Source organism: Chaetura pelagica, unplaced genomic scaffold (assembly GCF_000747805.2).
Source record: "Chaetura pelagica isolate M959 unplaced genomic scaffold, ChaPel_1.0 scaffold83, whole genome shotgun sequence".
NCBI classification, from domain to species: Eukaryota; Metazoa; Chordata; class Aves; order Apodiformes; family Apodidae; genus Chaetura; species Chaetura pelagica.
The window spans coordinates 4,693,261-4,708,469 of NW_009952893.1; the positions used below are offsets into that span (position 1 = coordinate 4,693,261).

A 15,209-nucleotide genomic window follows, 5' to 3' on the forward strand; every position below is an offset into this window, starting at 1 on the left:
TAAGTGGGACTTTCTTTGTCACTAGGAACGAGCTACTGAATTACAGAACTGCACTCTCAGTGACCGCTGGTCAGGCCCTTGGAGTCTGACCTCATTTGTTCACCACCTGAGCTAATAGCATTTCAGGGCCAGTGAGCTTTGCTGATGCATCTGAAGGCTGAAAACAATGAATCTCTTGGCCTTTTTGTGTTGACCTAACTTTACTCTTGGTGCAATGCTACCTGTTTTCTTTTTGCTTGAAATAGGTCTCTTCTGTTGTGTGTTATTGAAGATGCTTTCAGTTTACACTTTTAAAATTGATTTATTTTTTTCCTCTGTTGATCTAGTTTGTACTGCAAATTTGACCTCATTTTCCTTTCGTTTATTGGTCAGTCAAACTACTTGTGCTCTAGGAATTCAACACAGATAGTTCTTTTTGAAAATTAAAATATAGTGAATTAGTCATTTATCTCCTGTGATGTGATGTACCCTTTGCCTCTTCCCAGAACACAAAGATTGTGCTTCCTAAGGTTTTATGTTCCCTTCAGCCTTGTTTTTTGCAACTCTTGAGGAACATTTGCCGTTTCCTGTTGTGGGTGCCCCCTCCCTGGAAGTGTTCAAGGCCAGATTGGATGGGACTTTGAGCTAGGTCTAGTGGAACACGTCCCTGCCCGTGGCAGGGGAGTTGGAACTAGACAATCTTTAGGCCCCTTCCAACCCTAATCATTCTATGATAATTGGCTTTCTATTCTAGGATCTCTGCCTTCCTCTCAATTGATAGAATTGCTTTGAATGGTTAGCCTGCAGTTTTTATTCTCTGCAGAGGATGGCATACAGTGACCACCAGAGGATGTGGTGGCTCATATTCCACTGCTGTGGACTCGTAAGTGAACTCATGTCAAGATCTTGTGGAGTTTCACAGCTCTCATCTCAGGGAGCTAAAATCCAAAAGAGAGAAATTTGCAGTATTTTAGATAAATTTTTAGTCTGTGGAGTCAATGGTAAATTCTAATTGAGTTCAGTGGAGTCATGATTAACCTTTCCATGTCTTGAGAAGCAGAATTGTCATGTAACATTCTCTGATTTCTTTACAAGATGGTTTTATAATTCTGAAATGAGATCTTCTGGAGGAATGTGTGCTTCTTATTCACAGCAAGAAGATAAAGTAGTGCTGAGTAAGAGCAAGTTTATCTCTGTGATGTATAAGACAACAGGCATGAGCTAACATGCAATGCCTGATTTGTTATTTAGGCAGTAATCTTGTCCTGCGATATTCAGTAAAAGTGTAGCAATCATGTGTGTTACATGTAGCACTGGAATTTTTTTTCATTTGAGCTGGCTCTCTGGCTTGCATTGCAGAATGCCTGTGCAAGAATTGTTGCAAAACCACAAATCTCCTTATTTTCTCTTGTGCAAACCAAAAACATGAACAAACATAATCTCCTAGTGCAGTGGACTCCTAGTGTAACGGGGTAGGTTACACAAAACAACCTAACAGACTAAGAGGCACCTATACAAAACACCCAACTACAGAGTAACCAATTGTTTCTTTTGAAAGTATTTACTTCTATTCAGTAAAAGAAAAAAAAAACACCACAGTATTGAAAAGCTGTGTGGTTTATTTGGAGCTTTATTACATGGCTAATCTTATTGGATGTGTGGGATGTTTTTGACATACCTGCTAGTTCATCTGCCTGACCCAGCTGGAGAGAGAAAATTATATTAAAAAATTTTGTTCTACCTTCTCTCAAAAGACATCAGTGATACGAATTTAATCAATGAGTGAGGAAGAGCATGTGCTGTCAGCTATTATGCCATTGGTATGCTGATGATATCCAACTCTGTGTCTGCTTCTCTGAGTGTAGACAGTGCAGTCTTCCAGATGTCCCAGTGTCTGGCCAAAATAGGGATAGTGATACAAAACAGATGATCTTCTCTCAGGACAAAGCAAAGTTGATGCAAGTTGATAGAGGGATGGAACTGGAACAGCAGAGCTTCAGTTGTTGGATGCCATCTTATTCTTATCTTTCATTTACAGCAGTGGTAACAAGGAAGGCAGTTGTCCTTTTGCAGCTAGGTAGAAGTTTGAAGAGCAGTAACAAAGATCCTCATCTTGTTTCTTCTAGCATATTATCTAAGAGTTTTGGTGATTATCATAGAATTGCTGACATATTACTGTTTCAGTCAGGACTTTAATGCACATAGAGTTTACTGTGAACTTTCGCATACAACACACTTAAGTGTGTTTTGCTAACTGTGTGACAGTTTAGTGATTTCTTTACTTTCTCTCTGCCTACCCAAACTGCCCAGTCTGAGTTCACTCATAGAAGACTCTCCAAATTAACTGGGACTTTACTAATAATTTGGTGTGCACCTGGGTGCATTTGGGTATAGTGCTTAGCTGAAAAGTGCTTTTTTGTTTGTTTGTTTTAATGGAACAAAATTTAAGCTGTACAAGCATCTTGCTTCTTAGTGTGTTTTCTCTTAATGAAGAAGATTCCCTGAAGGACAAGTAAGGTGTTTGACTACATTTAGAATTTTATCATTTTAATTAAAAAAAAAAACAACAAAAAAAAGTTGGGAAGAGAGATGTTTTCACTGTAGAGATCCTTGATCTAGATAGGTTTATGGAGGAATACGTACAGATGCTTTAATAACTGGCACTCCAGACATGCTAGTACTAATAATTTGTCACAAGAAAACTTTTGGAAAGTTCAGTTTTATTGGAAGTGTTTGGCATAAGATTCTTCATAATTTTTATGGTTTGCCTCAACTTCATTTCAATAGAAGGTGTATGAATTTCCACTGGCCTCTTGACAATCCAGCTAAACTTAATCCTGCGAAGGGGCTGGTCATGTAAATTAGGTGGATGCAAAGGAATTCAAATATGGCCTTCAGTCCAAAAATTGTTTCATACAAAGCTAAACATTTTACTATCTTTCCCAGCAGGCTTTGAAAATTCTGTAGTTGCTTTATGTTTAGTGAGGTGTGCTACTAAATGATTTGTTAATAATTTGAGCTAATTTTTGTAAAACCTAATATAAACACCATGGAAATTATCAGTTTAATTCAAAAGAGATTTAATAAATAAAAAGCAGCAATGTAATGTAAAATTCAATATTTTGGATATATATTGTAAGGAACATCTGTACTATGTTAACCAAATACATACTTGAAAAATGTTATGCCTGGCTCCTCTTTGTTAGAAAATAGAAAAACAAACTGAAATTAAAACCAAAATGAAACCTTTTAAATATACATTCTTTTCTAATGCTTTGATATTTTTGATATGATTGAAAAAACCTACTGATTTAAGCATGTCTTATTCTATTATTACAACAAAGGTTTTTTTGGTGGTTTTCTTTAAGAATGCAGAGTTGGACAGAGGTCTGAATTGCTTATTCAAATAAATAATTTGATTGCATAAATAAATGACATCAGAATTGGAGCTGATTAGAAATATCGATCAAAGCATGCTTTTAATTTTAGAAGTTGTTTTGCTTAAGCCTAAAGTGCAAATAAGAAAAAAGTTTGCCAAGGTAAAACATTTAAAGACATTCCTTTAGATGTCTTCCAAAGGTCAGAATTTCTAGTTGTTTTGTGGATTTTCTGTTCTATATGATTAATCTACTGCAAGTAGTTTTGTACAATTATAGCAATTGCAGTAACGCATTATAGAATGTGGTGCAACAAGTGAAATATTCTTTATTTTATTTTACTGGAAATGTAGAAGTAATTAATGTGTCCCTTCCAGCCCAAACCATCCTATGATTCAGTGATCCTATAACTCGTTGTATGTTTCAGTACCTCTGAATAATGCTGATTTCTCTAGTTCTGTTTTGATTTTGTGTTCTTGACTGTGGCATGGGAATTCTGCTAGATTGGGTCTGACAAATTATACAGCTAGAGGTGGACATGCAAACTCAAGGACTTAGCAGTGTCATGTTTCAATAGATTTTGTGTGTGTCCATCAGTGAAAGCAAAAACATTCCATTAATTTATTGTCAACTTGACATGCTTAGAAAGAAAGATGTCTTCAGAATACTGCATTCAGGAATCTAAAATGGTTGTAAGGAGTGAGTCTCTTGGTGGATTTACTTAGGATGATTTTTGCATGAGCAGTCTATGGCATGATTCTGCTTTGGGCCAAATTCTGGTATTTGAAGTTATTAATAGGAAGATATATTAGAAAAGATGTACCAGACTAACAGCATCATCTACTCCGAGGCATCAAATTCATAGTTGAATAAGAAGAAAGTTATATGTCCTGTAGCTAGTGTATTGCAGAAGGTAACTCCATTTTTTCTTCTGTAGAAGTGATGTGAAGAAATAATTAAATATAATTTTCAGGAGTGGAACATCACATGTTCTATGACGAAGAATCAATGGTGATTCTTTTTCTGGAAGCTTAATTCCTGCTTATCCCAACAGTTCTTTTGGAATTAAGGTGCAATTTTTACTCGGCTTTCTTGATATTGGTAAGAAAATTCATCTAAAACATAGGGAGTTGGTAAATGTAGTAAGAAACATTCCATTTTGACATACAAAACAGCATAAATTCCTAGAATGCAAGCAGAAGTGCTATTGGTGGTAGGGTTTTGTTGGTTTGGTTTTTTGTGTTGATTTCTTTTTATTTTGGGGGTTTGTAGTGTAGTGTAGTAGCGTGTATTAAGAATCTGTGCTTCAGTCAAATCAATGCTATGCACATAGAATACATCGATGCCTATAATGATGTAAGAACACTGCCTTGAGAAATACATGGCTTCAGAAATAGGGGCTTCATTTTATTGATACATTAGAATTGACCTGTGCCCTTTGAGAACATAATCAGAATTAATTATCTGAAATTTTTACTCTCACATGAAAACATTTAGTGCTTCATTAGCATTAGACTGAACAGACAAATTCTGAGCTGTCATAACCTCACTAATGATGAACTGGGACTTTTTCCAGCTTTGCAGCTTATATCTCTCGAATTACTCCTGGGAAATTACTGCATGTTTTATAATGGAGGAAGGAGACAAAAGTGACTGGATTATATCAAACAATGTAGCACACAACTTGATTATCAGAGCCTTCTGTGTAACAGAATTTCACTGCATTTGATAGGAGTTTTGCATAAGAAGAGCTCTGTCCTTAAAGTAAATGGTGGGCATGTCTTCTAGGTGTTTGTAAAATGATTCCACACCCTCTCATCACAAGACATGAAGAAATCTTGCACCATTTCTAGAATACTTGACATTAGTGCCCCTTTCCCCTCTTCTGAGCCCCTCCTTCTCCAAAAGAAAGGAAGTAAATAAATACAAAAAACATCCTGTTTAAAAATGTTACCTTTTTACTGGGCTATGTTCTTGGTCAGCTGAAATAGATACCCTTTTTCCCCTTCCCTTTTGGATGAAACTTGTCTAAAAAAAATTACAAAGAATTTAGCTTAGTGCAGTATTATTAATATAGAAAACATCTGGTTCTGTGCTATGCTATATTACATTTGCGATCTTTATCTTACTTTTAAGTATTTTAATGTATTGTTGTTATAGCAATGCATGAAGATTGCAGCTGTGTGAATTTATTTTGGTGAATTGTTGATTTGAGAAACATGTAAGGGTTTGAGGTTTTGTGGTTTTCTAGTAGGTAGTTGGTTTTTTACTACTCGTAACAGACTTAATGGAAATTGCTATAAGACCACGGTAGGGTCTTCACATACCCTAGACAATAGCAGAAAATTAACATTAAATCAGAGAAATACAGCGCACAGCCATGCATTAAAAAAACAAACTTGTATTAGTACAAGTGAGATTGTTTCATTTACGTCAACTTTCAGCTTATTTTTGCACAAAGATAAGTAACAATTTTCAAAGGATTTGAGGAGTTTCACAGTATTCTTGTCTCCCATCACATAAGCAGTCATCAACTTGGCTTTTCTTTCTCTCTTTTCTCAATGAATTACCTCATTGCTGCTCAATAAAACCACTGAAGCACTCAGCTGTATCATCACTAGTTCATCTAGGAAAGGTACAATGAAAGAGAAAAGAGTCAGTGTTCCAGACCCTGTAACTGAAATGACTTCTCAATGAAATCCTTTTTTGCTAAGACCAATTCTTTCTGATGTTACACAGAAACATCTGAACCTTTGGAAACCTTTTTTTTTTTTTTTCCTTCCAATTCTTAAAGTGCATTATTGCAGTCATTGTATTTATTTTAGTAACATCCTTATTTATGAACAAATATTGTTTTGTAAAACACACAACAATTGTTGGACAATATACACACACCATTTAGAACTAAAATTACCATATGATTTATTTGTTTTGGTTTTGTGTTTGGTTTCTTTTGTGTTGGTTTTTGTTTGGGTTTTTTTGTTTCTTTCTTTCTTTTTTTTTTTTTTTTTTTTAAATAAGGTTCTTCAATAATGAATGTGGTCCATCACACAGATTGCCAGGTGGCATATACACTTGCTCATGACTCCAAAATTCCCATCCAAAGTTATGGCTATTGGGAACCAGGCAGCTTCTCAAAGCCCAGTTGCTTTAGTGAGAGGAAAGTGCAATATCTGCACTGCAGATTCGAGGCATCCAGAATGAACTGAGATCCTTCAATACTGAAGCAGAAGCACAATAACATCAAATGCTGCAGTTATTTTTTAGATTTGGTAGATTGGGTTACACTTCTCTTTCTAATAGGAATATTAACAGCTTTTTGCCATGGATAAATTCCATCCAATGCTGAACTGGGGAGGAGTGGCTGGAGAGCTGCCCAGCAAAGAGGGACCTAGGGGTGTTGATTGACAGCCAGCTGAACATGAGCCAGCAGTGTGCCCAGGTGGCCAAGAAGGCCAACACCATCCTGGCCTGCATCAGGAATATTGTGACCAGCAGGACCAGGGAGGTGATCCTGCCCCTCTACTCAGCCCTGGTGAGGCCACACCTTGAGCACTGTGTGCAGTCTCGGGCACTGCAGTATAGGAGGAACATTGAGGTGCTGGAGGAGGTGCAGAGAAGGGCAACTAGACTGGTTAGGGGTCTGGAGAACAGGCCTTATAAGGAGAGGCTCAGGGAGCTGGGGCTGTTCAGCCTGGAGGAGACGAGGCTACATACTACTACATAACTCTACCACTACCTGAGAAGAGGTTGTAGTGAGGTGGGTGTTGGCCTCTTCTCCCTAGTGACCAGTGATTAGGACAAGAGGAAATGGGGTCAAGTTCTGCCAGGGGAGGTTCAGATAGGATATTAGGAAAAGTTTCTTCACGGAAAGATTGAAGCATTGGAACAGGCTTCTCAACAAGGTGGTGGAGGCACCTGTCCCTGGAGGTGTTCACAGAACAGGTAGATGTGGTGTTTCGGGAGACAGTTAAGTGGTTAGAGGTTGTAACGCGCACGGTTGGACTTGATCTTAGAGGTCTTTTCCAACCTTGATGATGCTATGATTCTATGAATTAGATCAATTAAATTCCTTGAGAAAAACGAACAATTGTATATGATGTAGGTTTTTAAAATAAATATCCCTGCATTTTAGCATGCAGATTACTGTTACTGGTCTAAGAGCATGTGACAATAAATCAATACTGCATAATATTTTGCCTCCCTGTCTGTTAGCACTATAGGCACCTCTGAAATCCTTGTTTCTTGCACAGAGTTTAACTTAATTTTCTTGAGAGAAAAATGTTGGTAGTGGGCTAAAAATGGAAAAAGGCATGCTTTTGATATACATATTCAAATACAAAAAGTATGATCGAGGGCAGCCCTTGTCATTGCTCTATTGAAATGGTTGTAGTCATCAGAGAGCCAAAAGTTAATCAAGCAGAGAACAGCTGAAAACCTCATTTAAAGAAATCACATCTGTTTAGGGGGAAAAAAACCCTGGAGCATATGCTTCAATTTCATTTAAACTGTAATCTATCCAGTGGTTTACATCTGTTTAAAAATATGGAACTTCTCACACATCTTTAAAGCACAATTAATTGTATTTTTTAGAATACATAATGTGTTCCGAATATGTAATATACCTTTTCTGAAATGACTCATAGATGACTGATTTCGTAATTAATTATTTATCATATATCCTTCCAAGTCCTTTGAATTAGTTTGTATATTAGCCATAGATGAAATAAAATTTTTTTAAAGTGTGGAAATTATGTACATTGATGCCAGAAGCTTCAGTGGAACTTTTGATTGGCACCACCAAGTCAATGAGTTTTGGGAGCGAGGAGAGTTTTCTTAAGCAGTAAAATAAAACATTACAGATAAAAAAGTTCTAGTTCTAGGAATTTAGTAAAAAAAATAATTTAAGTTTAGCCTTGCTGTTCTTGGATGATGCTTATTGAAATGGGCATATTGCCGAAAGAGTGTGGCATAATCCTGACAATCTGATCATTCTGCCCAGAGTTTGAAGTGGTAAGAGCAGTGTCTATGAATCATAGAGGACAAGGAGAAATTTTTGAGGTAATGATTCCAGGGATTGTATCTCACTCTTTTTGTTTATGAAGAGAAGCCTGGTACTCTACTGTGTGTCTATAATGACTACTTATGTATTTTAAATTCTAATTGAACATTTTTCTGATTTTAAAGTTCTCTGTAATCTTTCCCCATCTGGTGTTGGGATTTAGTCTGTCTGTATGCATTTTCTGCACCACTCAGATCCTTTAACATCAGGTTTCTTTTGTAAACAGAAATATATGAAAACACATATGTATATATTATGTGAAAGATATTTTTATTAGATGATCATATACTGTATACCATAAGCCACATGCATCAGTCAGTATATGGAATGGTTGATGCTCATTTAATTGCAGTCTAGTCAATGTTTTGCTTGTTTACCTTTCAGCTAGAACCTAAGTAAGTTATAAACAAATTAAAATTGGGTTTTATAGATACATTAGGTGTACAGAACTGCCTATTTTGTGTTAGCAAAAAATGTACAGTTTATCTCTAAAGAATGTCATTACTGTAAACCAAGAGAATTTGTTTACAGCCTAATTGAGCTACACTATTCCGGTGTGATCTTGGGCAAAAAAAATCTCTGAGACGCTCAGCTCCCTTCCTGCAAAATGGGAATGATTTTACAGTAGCCAAAATCCAGTTATTATTATGAGTTGCCTAGATATTACAGCAGTATAGTGGGTTTAAGTATGCACATTATCTTTCCATGTGATCTCTGTATCCATGTCACATTTTTCTGGGTTTTAGTACTTTCACTTTAGCAATTTTGTTTTATTGCTAAGTGATGATGAAAAACACAAGAGCAGGAGCCTACACTAAAAAAAATATGTTTTATCTTCAAATACAATATGCCCAATGTCAAATGATGTTATTGGACAGTATGTCTTGTTGACAAGATTTTTATAAATAAATCAGAAATAAAGATTGAAAAAATATGCAGCACTGTTTGAAGTAGAAATGGTACTGAATATTATTCAAGGAACAGGATGATAATACATACAAATTAAATCTCTTAAAATGTGTTTTCATTTTTTTATACAAGTCACTGTGTGTTTTCTTCCTGAATTTTCAGTTGTTCTATTCTTTAGTGATTCTACAGGTGAAGCACCTTTACTGCTACAAAATTTAATTGTCTGTTCATCCAGTCGTTCTGTCTTGTTGCAGAGGATCTTGATGATCTAAGAATGGAAGGAGTCACAAGTGTGATGTCTTCTGGGAGCAAATTCAATCAAACTCGAAGTGCTCATACGGCCGAGCCTCAAGCAAAGGTCACGCTGAATATCTGTGCAAGATGTGCCAGGTAAAAAGCAAAACCAAACCAGATTATGCTAACCTATACATTATTTTCCCCAGGTTTTCAGCTATGTATGGTGCTTATGGGCCAGGTGATGACCTCTTCTGTGCTAAAAATAATTACTTAGCTACCGACTACCCTATGACCTCTTGCATTTGGGTTGTGCAACTTATGTTTATGCTTGATATGTCGCATCAACAATGAATCAAAGAACATAGTTAGTCTTAGGTCTTACTTCACAGCTTGAAACTATTTTAAGCCTTTCTGTCTCTGAATTTCATTAGTTATTTGAACTTCTGTGGTTTTTCAGGGGACGAATCGGGGAATTCAAAGGTTCAAATCCAATTTGAAAAGCACCTGTATAAATGGAGATTTAGTTGCCCAGGTGCAGATCAGGATTTCAAAAAACTTGCTTCTTAGCACTTTATAATTTCATCCTGTTTCACCTCTTAGAATAATTTAATCAGATTGAAGCCCTTTTGGTTTTGACAGGTGGAAATCATTCTTGCATTTACAGTATGAGGGCCAAATAAACTGGTTGGTATTCCTGTAGCCAAGTCTACTTGAGAATGCAACACTAACAGAAGCCCCTTAAATTTCCTAGGTACATTCTTCTATGTAGACAAAAGCTCATTTGGAGAAAGGATTTAAGCCTGTTTAAATGACAAAACTAGCCTTCTCACCCCTCTGTTAATGGTTCAGATTAGCAAGAACAATACAGAGGCATGCCAATTTTATCTGCCTGCCTTTGCCAATGGCTGCTCTATTGTGTAGTTTGAGAGGGGATTAGCCCCTTGTAAATAAAAAGCAACCCGTGGTGAAATTAAGTCAAAAGTTTGGCCATATGCCACCCTACGTTTTTACTTTTTATCCATTTTGCTTGTAAATTACTACTTTTAAAAGGCACTTATGTAGGAAGAGGGGCTTCAAAACATTTTCTAATGCTCTGTTAGCGTAACTACAGGCATAATGAATCACCCATGCAATAGCATCTCTTTAGCAGGGCTGTGGAGCCTCAGGGAACTTCACCTCACAGTACTGTCAGAGGTGCAGGAACGGGATGGCCTTGAAATTCTAGATAGTTTTGCTGTCAGCTGTGTGGCCTTATGCTTTAGGAAAAGAGCAAACATGCTAGTCATGGGATTCTTCCCAATTCAGAAGAAACAAATTGCTTATGTTGTAAACCATTTCCAAACAACTAGCTACATGAAAATGTGGCACCTTTTTTTTGTCCATGGATTAACAAGGAGAACGGTAAGGAAAATAAAAACGTTGATTTTTCTTCTTGGTCTTTTTGAACTTACATTACATCGTGTATGGATTACCATGAAGGTTAATTAAATTTTAAATTCCCTAACGTAGCCGCTAACAGCAGGTGCCAAGATACTAAATATTCTCTCAACTCTGCACACCGGGGAACAAATGGCTCAGATCTTGAGCCAAACCTAGCAACTTTGGCTATTGCTGTTGCCCTTTAACTGGCTGTACTATATGACTCTGCAGTCTAAAATACGAGTTGTGAGAGAAAGATCTCATAAAATCCCCTTTTGTCACTTATTTATCTGAGACGGCAAAGTAGTGTTTTATTTCACCCATACATCTTTGTTTTATTCCATCCCTGGTTTAAGGAGTTGGTGAGGAATGGGATGATACCTCCTAGACTTGGGGTTCTTTACACTTTTGTTGCAGTTTAGCAATTTCTTTAAACTCTGAAGGAATTAAAAATACACCAGTAACTTTCAGGACATCATGTCAAGGGAAATCAGAAGAGAGAAACTGGTATTGCTGTTGTATTCAGTAGCGAGCAAACTAGCATTATTTCTTCAAGATCATGAAGTCTGTCTATTCTTTTGGAGTGTTCCTTCTTACTGAGTTTGAGGGCACCTTTCCTCTTACTTCAAGACATGAATTATTAGTGCAGTTATCTCTCTCTTTTGATACCTTCACTGCAAATTTGTCCAATGCCTTCTTTCAGTAACTGAAGTAATGGGTAGGGAGAGTTGCATGAAGCAAGTGGCTTCAAGGACACAAAGACAAGTTTTTTCCTTGTTTGATTTCAAGAGCAATTCAGTTTTCTGTTATTTAGTGATATAACCATTGAAAATGCCATGCTATAAAATCACAGCCTGAGTATTTGGGTAATCTCTATGGAAGTTTCTCAGTGTGGGCATTTGTCTCCATTGTTATGACAAAGCCTAATATTTTATTGTAAGATCATAATACTGAACCTATTGCTGTATTTATTTGTTTATAAAAAATATTTTTTCATATTCTCTAAGTAGTCTTGTGTGCCGAACCATTTATATATAAATACTATGGGATTTGATTGTAGATACATTTGAATAAAATTGAAAGAAAAAGTCAGTGTAAGTTGTATGCATGCTTCTGGTTACAACTGAACAGGTGTCTCTTAATTTTACCCCTTTTTTGGTTGTACAAAGTGATTTGAAATGAATGGAGCTACTAATGGCAGTGGATGTTCTGTAGATAATAGGGCTTGTTAAATCAGATTACCAAATTGCGTTTGATAAAAGTATTTTAGCTGTCTGTAGGAGCAATATGACTTTTTACTGGAAATTTGATTCATGGAGTTCCAAATGTTAGGAAATGTGCTTCTTGGCTTAGACAAAAAGTTTAATTTTATTCTTGCATCTGCATAATCTAGTTCTTTCACCTTGATGTATTAAAAAAACCCAACAGAACAACAAACAAAAAAGCTCTGCTGTGATTATTCTCAAGTCAACTTATTTTCTATGATACCTCCTCCAGAGGGTTCCTCACTTCCTTGGACTTATTAGGGCTCTCCTGACAGGGCTGTTTTAAAACAATGGGATTCCTCAGTACTCGCTCAAATTTGGCTTAATTTTTTGGGTCTCACTTGGAAATGACATAATCTTATTAAAGTTCCATCCTACTTCTTCATTAAAGTTCTGCTACTAGGATTACATTTTCTTGCCCTTGATCATTAGAGCTCCCTCGCTATTTGAGAATTAGATGGGCCAGGTCTATGGCTATGTGTAGATTACTTTAGCCTGAGGGGAGTGCTGGTTTGATCTTGTATGCCCTCTGAGAGCCCCTGCAGTAGGATATAGTGCAGCAATATGTCACCTCTCTTTTGTGGCTTCTATAGCTTCCTACAAATGGGCTAAAAATGGGAGTACAGTGACTGAGAAGAATTGAGTGAACCTCATATGGAGAAGTTTCTCATTGTACTTAATTTAGCTCCAATTAAGCTCCATCTCTTTGTACCACTCAAGTATATGAGAAAATCAGGACCCAAATTCTAGGACTTAATAATAGTGGGACAATACTAGCAGCTTCTGGTTCCCTCTTTTTCTGTCAGTATTGCCTTATTCTTTTGCTAGTAACTGGCAGTTAGCTCAAACTAGCATTTAATGTTCTGTGTAGCTGGTTTTCTGGTTGTCACTAGGCTATTACCCTGCACAGTAATAGTTCTTCCCTTTGAACTCCTGATTCTGATTCAGTGTTTATCAGAATGTCAGAGGAAGATCTTAAAAAAGAATGTCAAATAGGAGTGACTATAGTTAGAGATAAAAATCTACTTTGTTACAAAACATATCAAATACTTTGGTTTGTATTGCCCAGGGCAGCTGTAAAGGTAAAGTTCTCCACCCAGACATCTTTGATGGGGGAGTCTTTCAAGCTAGCACCCCAAGTTGATTTTTACAGCTTATGATTAAAAAAACCCCATAGTTCCCCCCAAGCCAACCAAAGATAATCCCCACCAAACCCACAAAAAACCAAGAGAGAGAAAGAGAAATAAAAGGAGGGCTTAATTCTCCTGGAGTATGAATTGGTTTGTAGACTGGAATATCGCTGTAAGGAACAGAGGGCTTACTGTTTTCTGCATCGATGTTTCACACACGATGAGCGAAATGCAGATGGGTAACAGTTTTAAGAGGTTTTTCAAATGGGCAAGTAGCAACAGAACAATGTTATTCCCATAGCTCCTCTTGGACTACAGTGCAAGTTAAGCAGCGTATTAAGTCATCTAAATAAAGGGGTGACATCATTCACAAGGTGGAAAAGAACAAGGTTTATAGATAGAGAAAGCAAGCTATAAAACCTCTGTATTTGGAAGGTTTGCTTTTTGCTATGTAGTCCAGAAAATTATCAAAGACATTTTTTGTACAGTTCATCTGGATTTAGATCATTTGAGCAAAATTATTATAATAAAAAATCCTTCTTCATCTGAGAGCACAACCAGTCTGACTGACTTAGAGAACAGACTCATTCTGTAGCATGATTTTGTGAATCCTTTATGACATAAAGGCAAAAAAACCCAATTTCAGGTTTGGCCGATGAATCATAAGACATCCTCACACATAAGCAAAACTCATGTGGGTTACGTAAAGATCTAAATGACAACTTGTAAAAGCCAAACCCCACTTCTATATTTTCTCATGTATTCTGACTTGCACATTGAGTGTTTTGCAATAATTTAATCAAGCATAAGTAGTAAGATAATATTAATGTACTACTGAATGAATTTTAGGGGGTTTTCTTTTTTTTTTTTTCTTTCTTTCTTTCTCTTTATTGTAAGGACCACCCATTAGCCTTGTATGCCCACTGCCATGCTCAGAAGTTAAATCTTGTTCTTGTGGAGTCTTGCCAATGCATTCCTGGAAGTAAGAAGCTTTTTGTTTTTAATAGCGCAAGGGCTGCATTCATTCTTCTTAACATCAATAGAATACAAAAAAGGGGTTGCATGTGATTAAAAAAGAAATGGGATTATAGAAAACATACTGTGCCACAAGCTTGAAGGCTTCTGAACAAGAATGTTGGGAAGGAGCACTAGCTGCATACAAATGTAGGTTTGAGATGCATTATTTTAGCTAATAATTTAGGACAAGCTAGGGCAAAAGTCCTAAGGCCTTTTAACGTAGTAGAGGAATCAAACATACGGATATGAACAAAGTACATTAAAACAGTAATCGTGGCTTTTTAAACCATCACTGTTGGCATGTGGAGTACATTTCAAGTGAAGTAACTTGTGTGCTTGAGTTGCTAATGTAGAATAAATGAGATGCTCTGTGCATGCTACCATTTACAGATGCTCTCTGAAAACATTGTTTGGAAAAAATACTCCAAAATTCTCACGTCACTTTGCCTTGCCTGTGAAATCTTCATTGTGCCCTGCTCATCATCTCTGTCTCTGAATCCTTTAATATGTCTTGTCCTCCTGTCTTCAAATCAGCTTGTTTATTTACCAAGGCCAGTTAACCTTTCTTTAACCATCTAGATTTTTACAGCATTTTAGAAAGCCAGGTTTTCTGCAGTGTGTTCTCTCCCACTTCCATGCATACTTGGGCCATACTCATATAAACTATACACTACCATGTGAAATTTAATAATTGTTTGTATGTTCTCTGAAATACATCACTGGACTTTAAGCAGATATTCGTAACTCAAGAGCCATGAGTTCATGTATGGGAGGAATCAAAACAATTGAAGGAACCAGGTACAGTTTGTGATAA

The 15,209-nt window shown here is 36.6% G+C and overlaps 1 protein-coding gene across 1 annotated transcript in view; it reads left to right on the forward strand.

Moving 5' to 3' along the window:
- The window catches only part of LOC104386914 (chromosome unknown open reading frame, human C8orf34), a 138,794-nt gene that overhangs the window by 70,585 nt on the left and 53,000 nt on the right, over nt 1-15,209 (forward strand). The window contains exon 8 of the mRNA XM_009995596.1: nt 9,582-9,717. Within this exon, the coding sequence (XP_009993898.1) occupies nt 9,582-9,717 (136 nt within the window). The remainder of the gene's footprint in view (nt 1-9,581; nt 9,718-15,209) is intronic.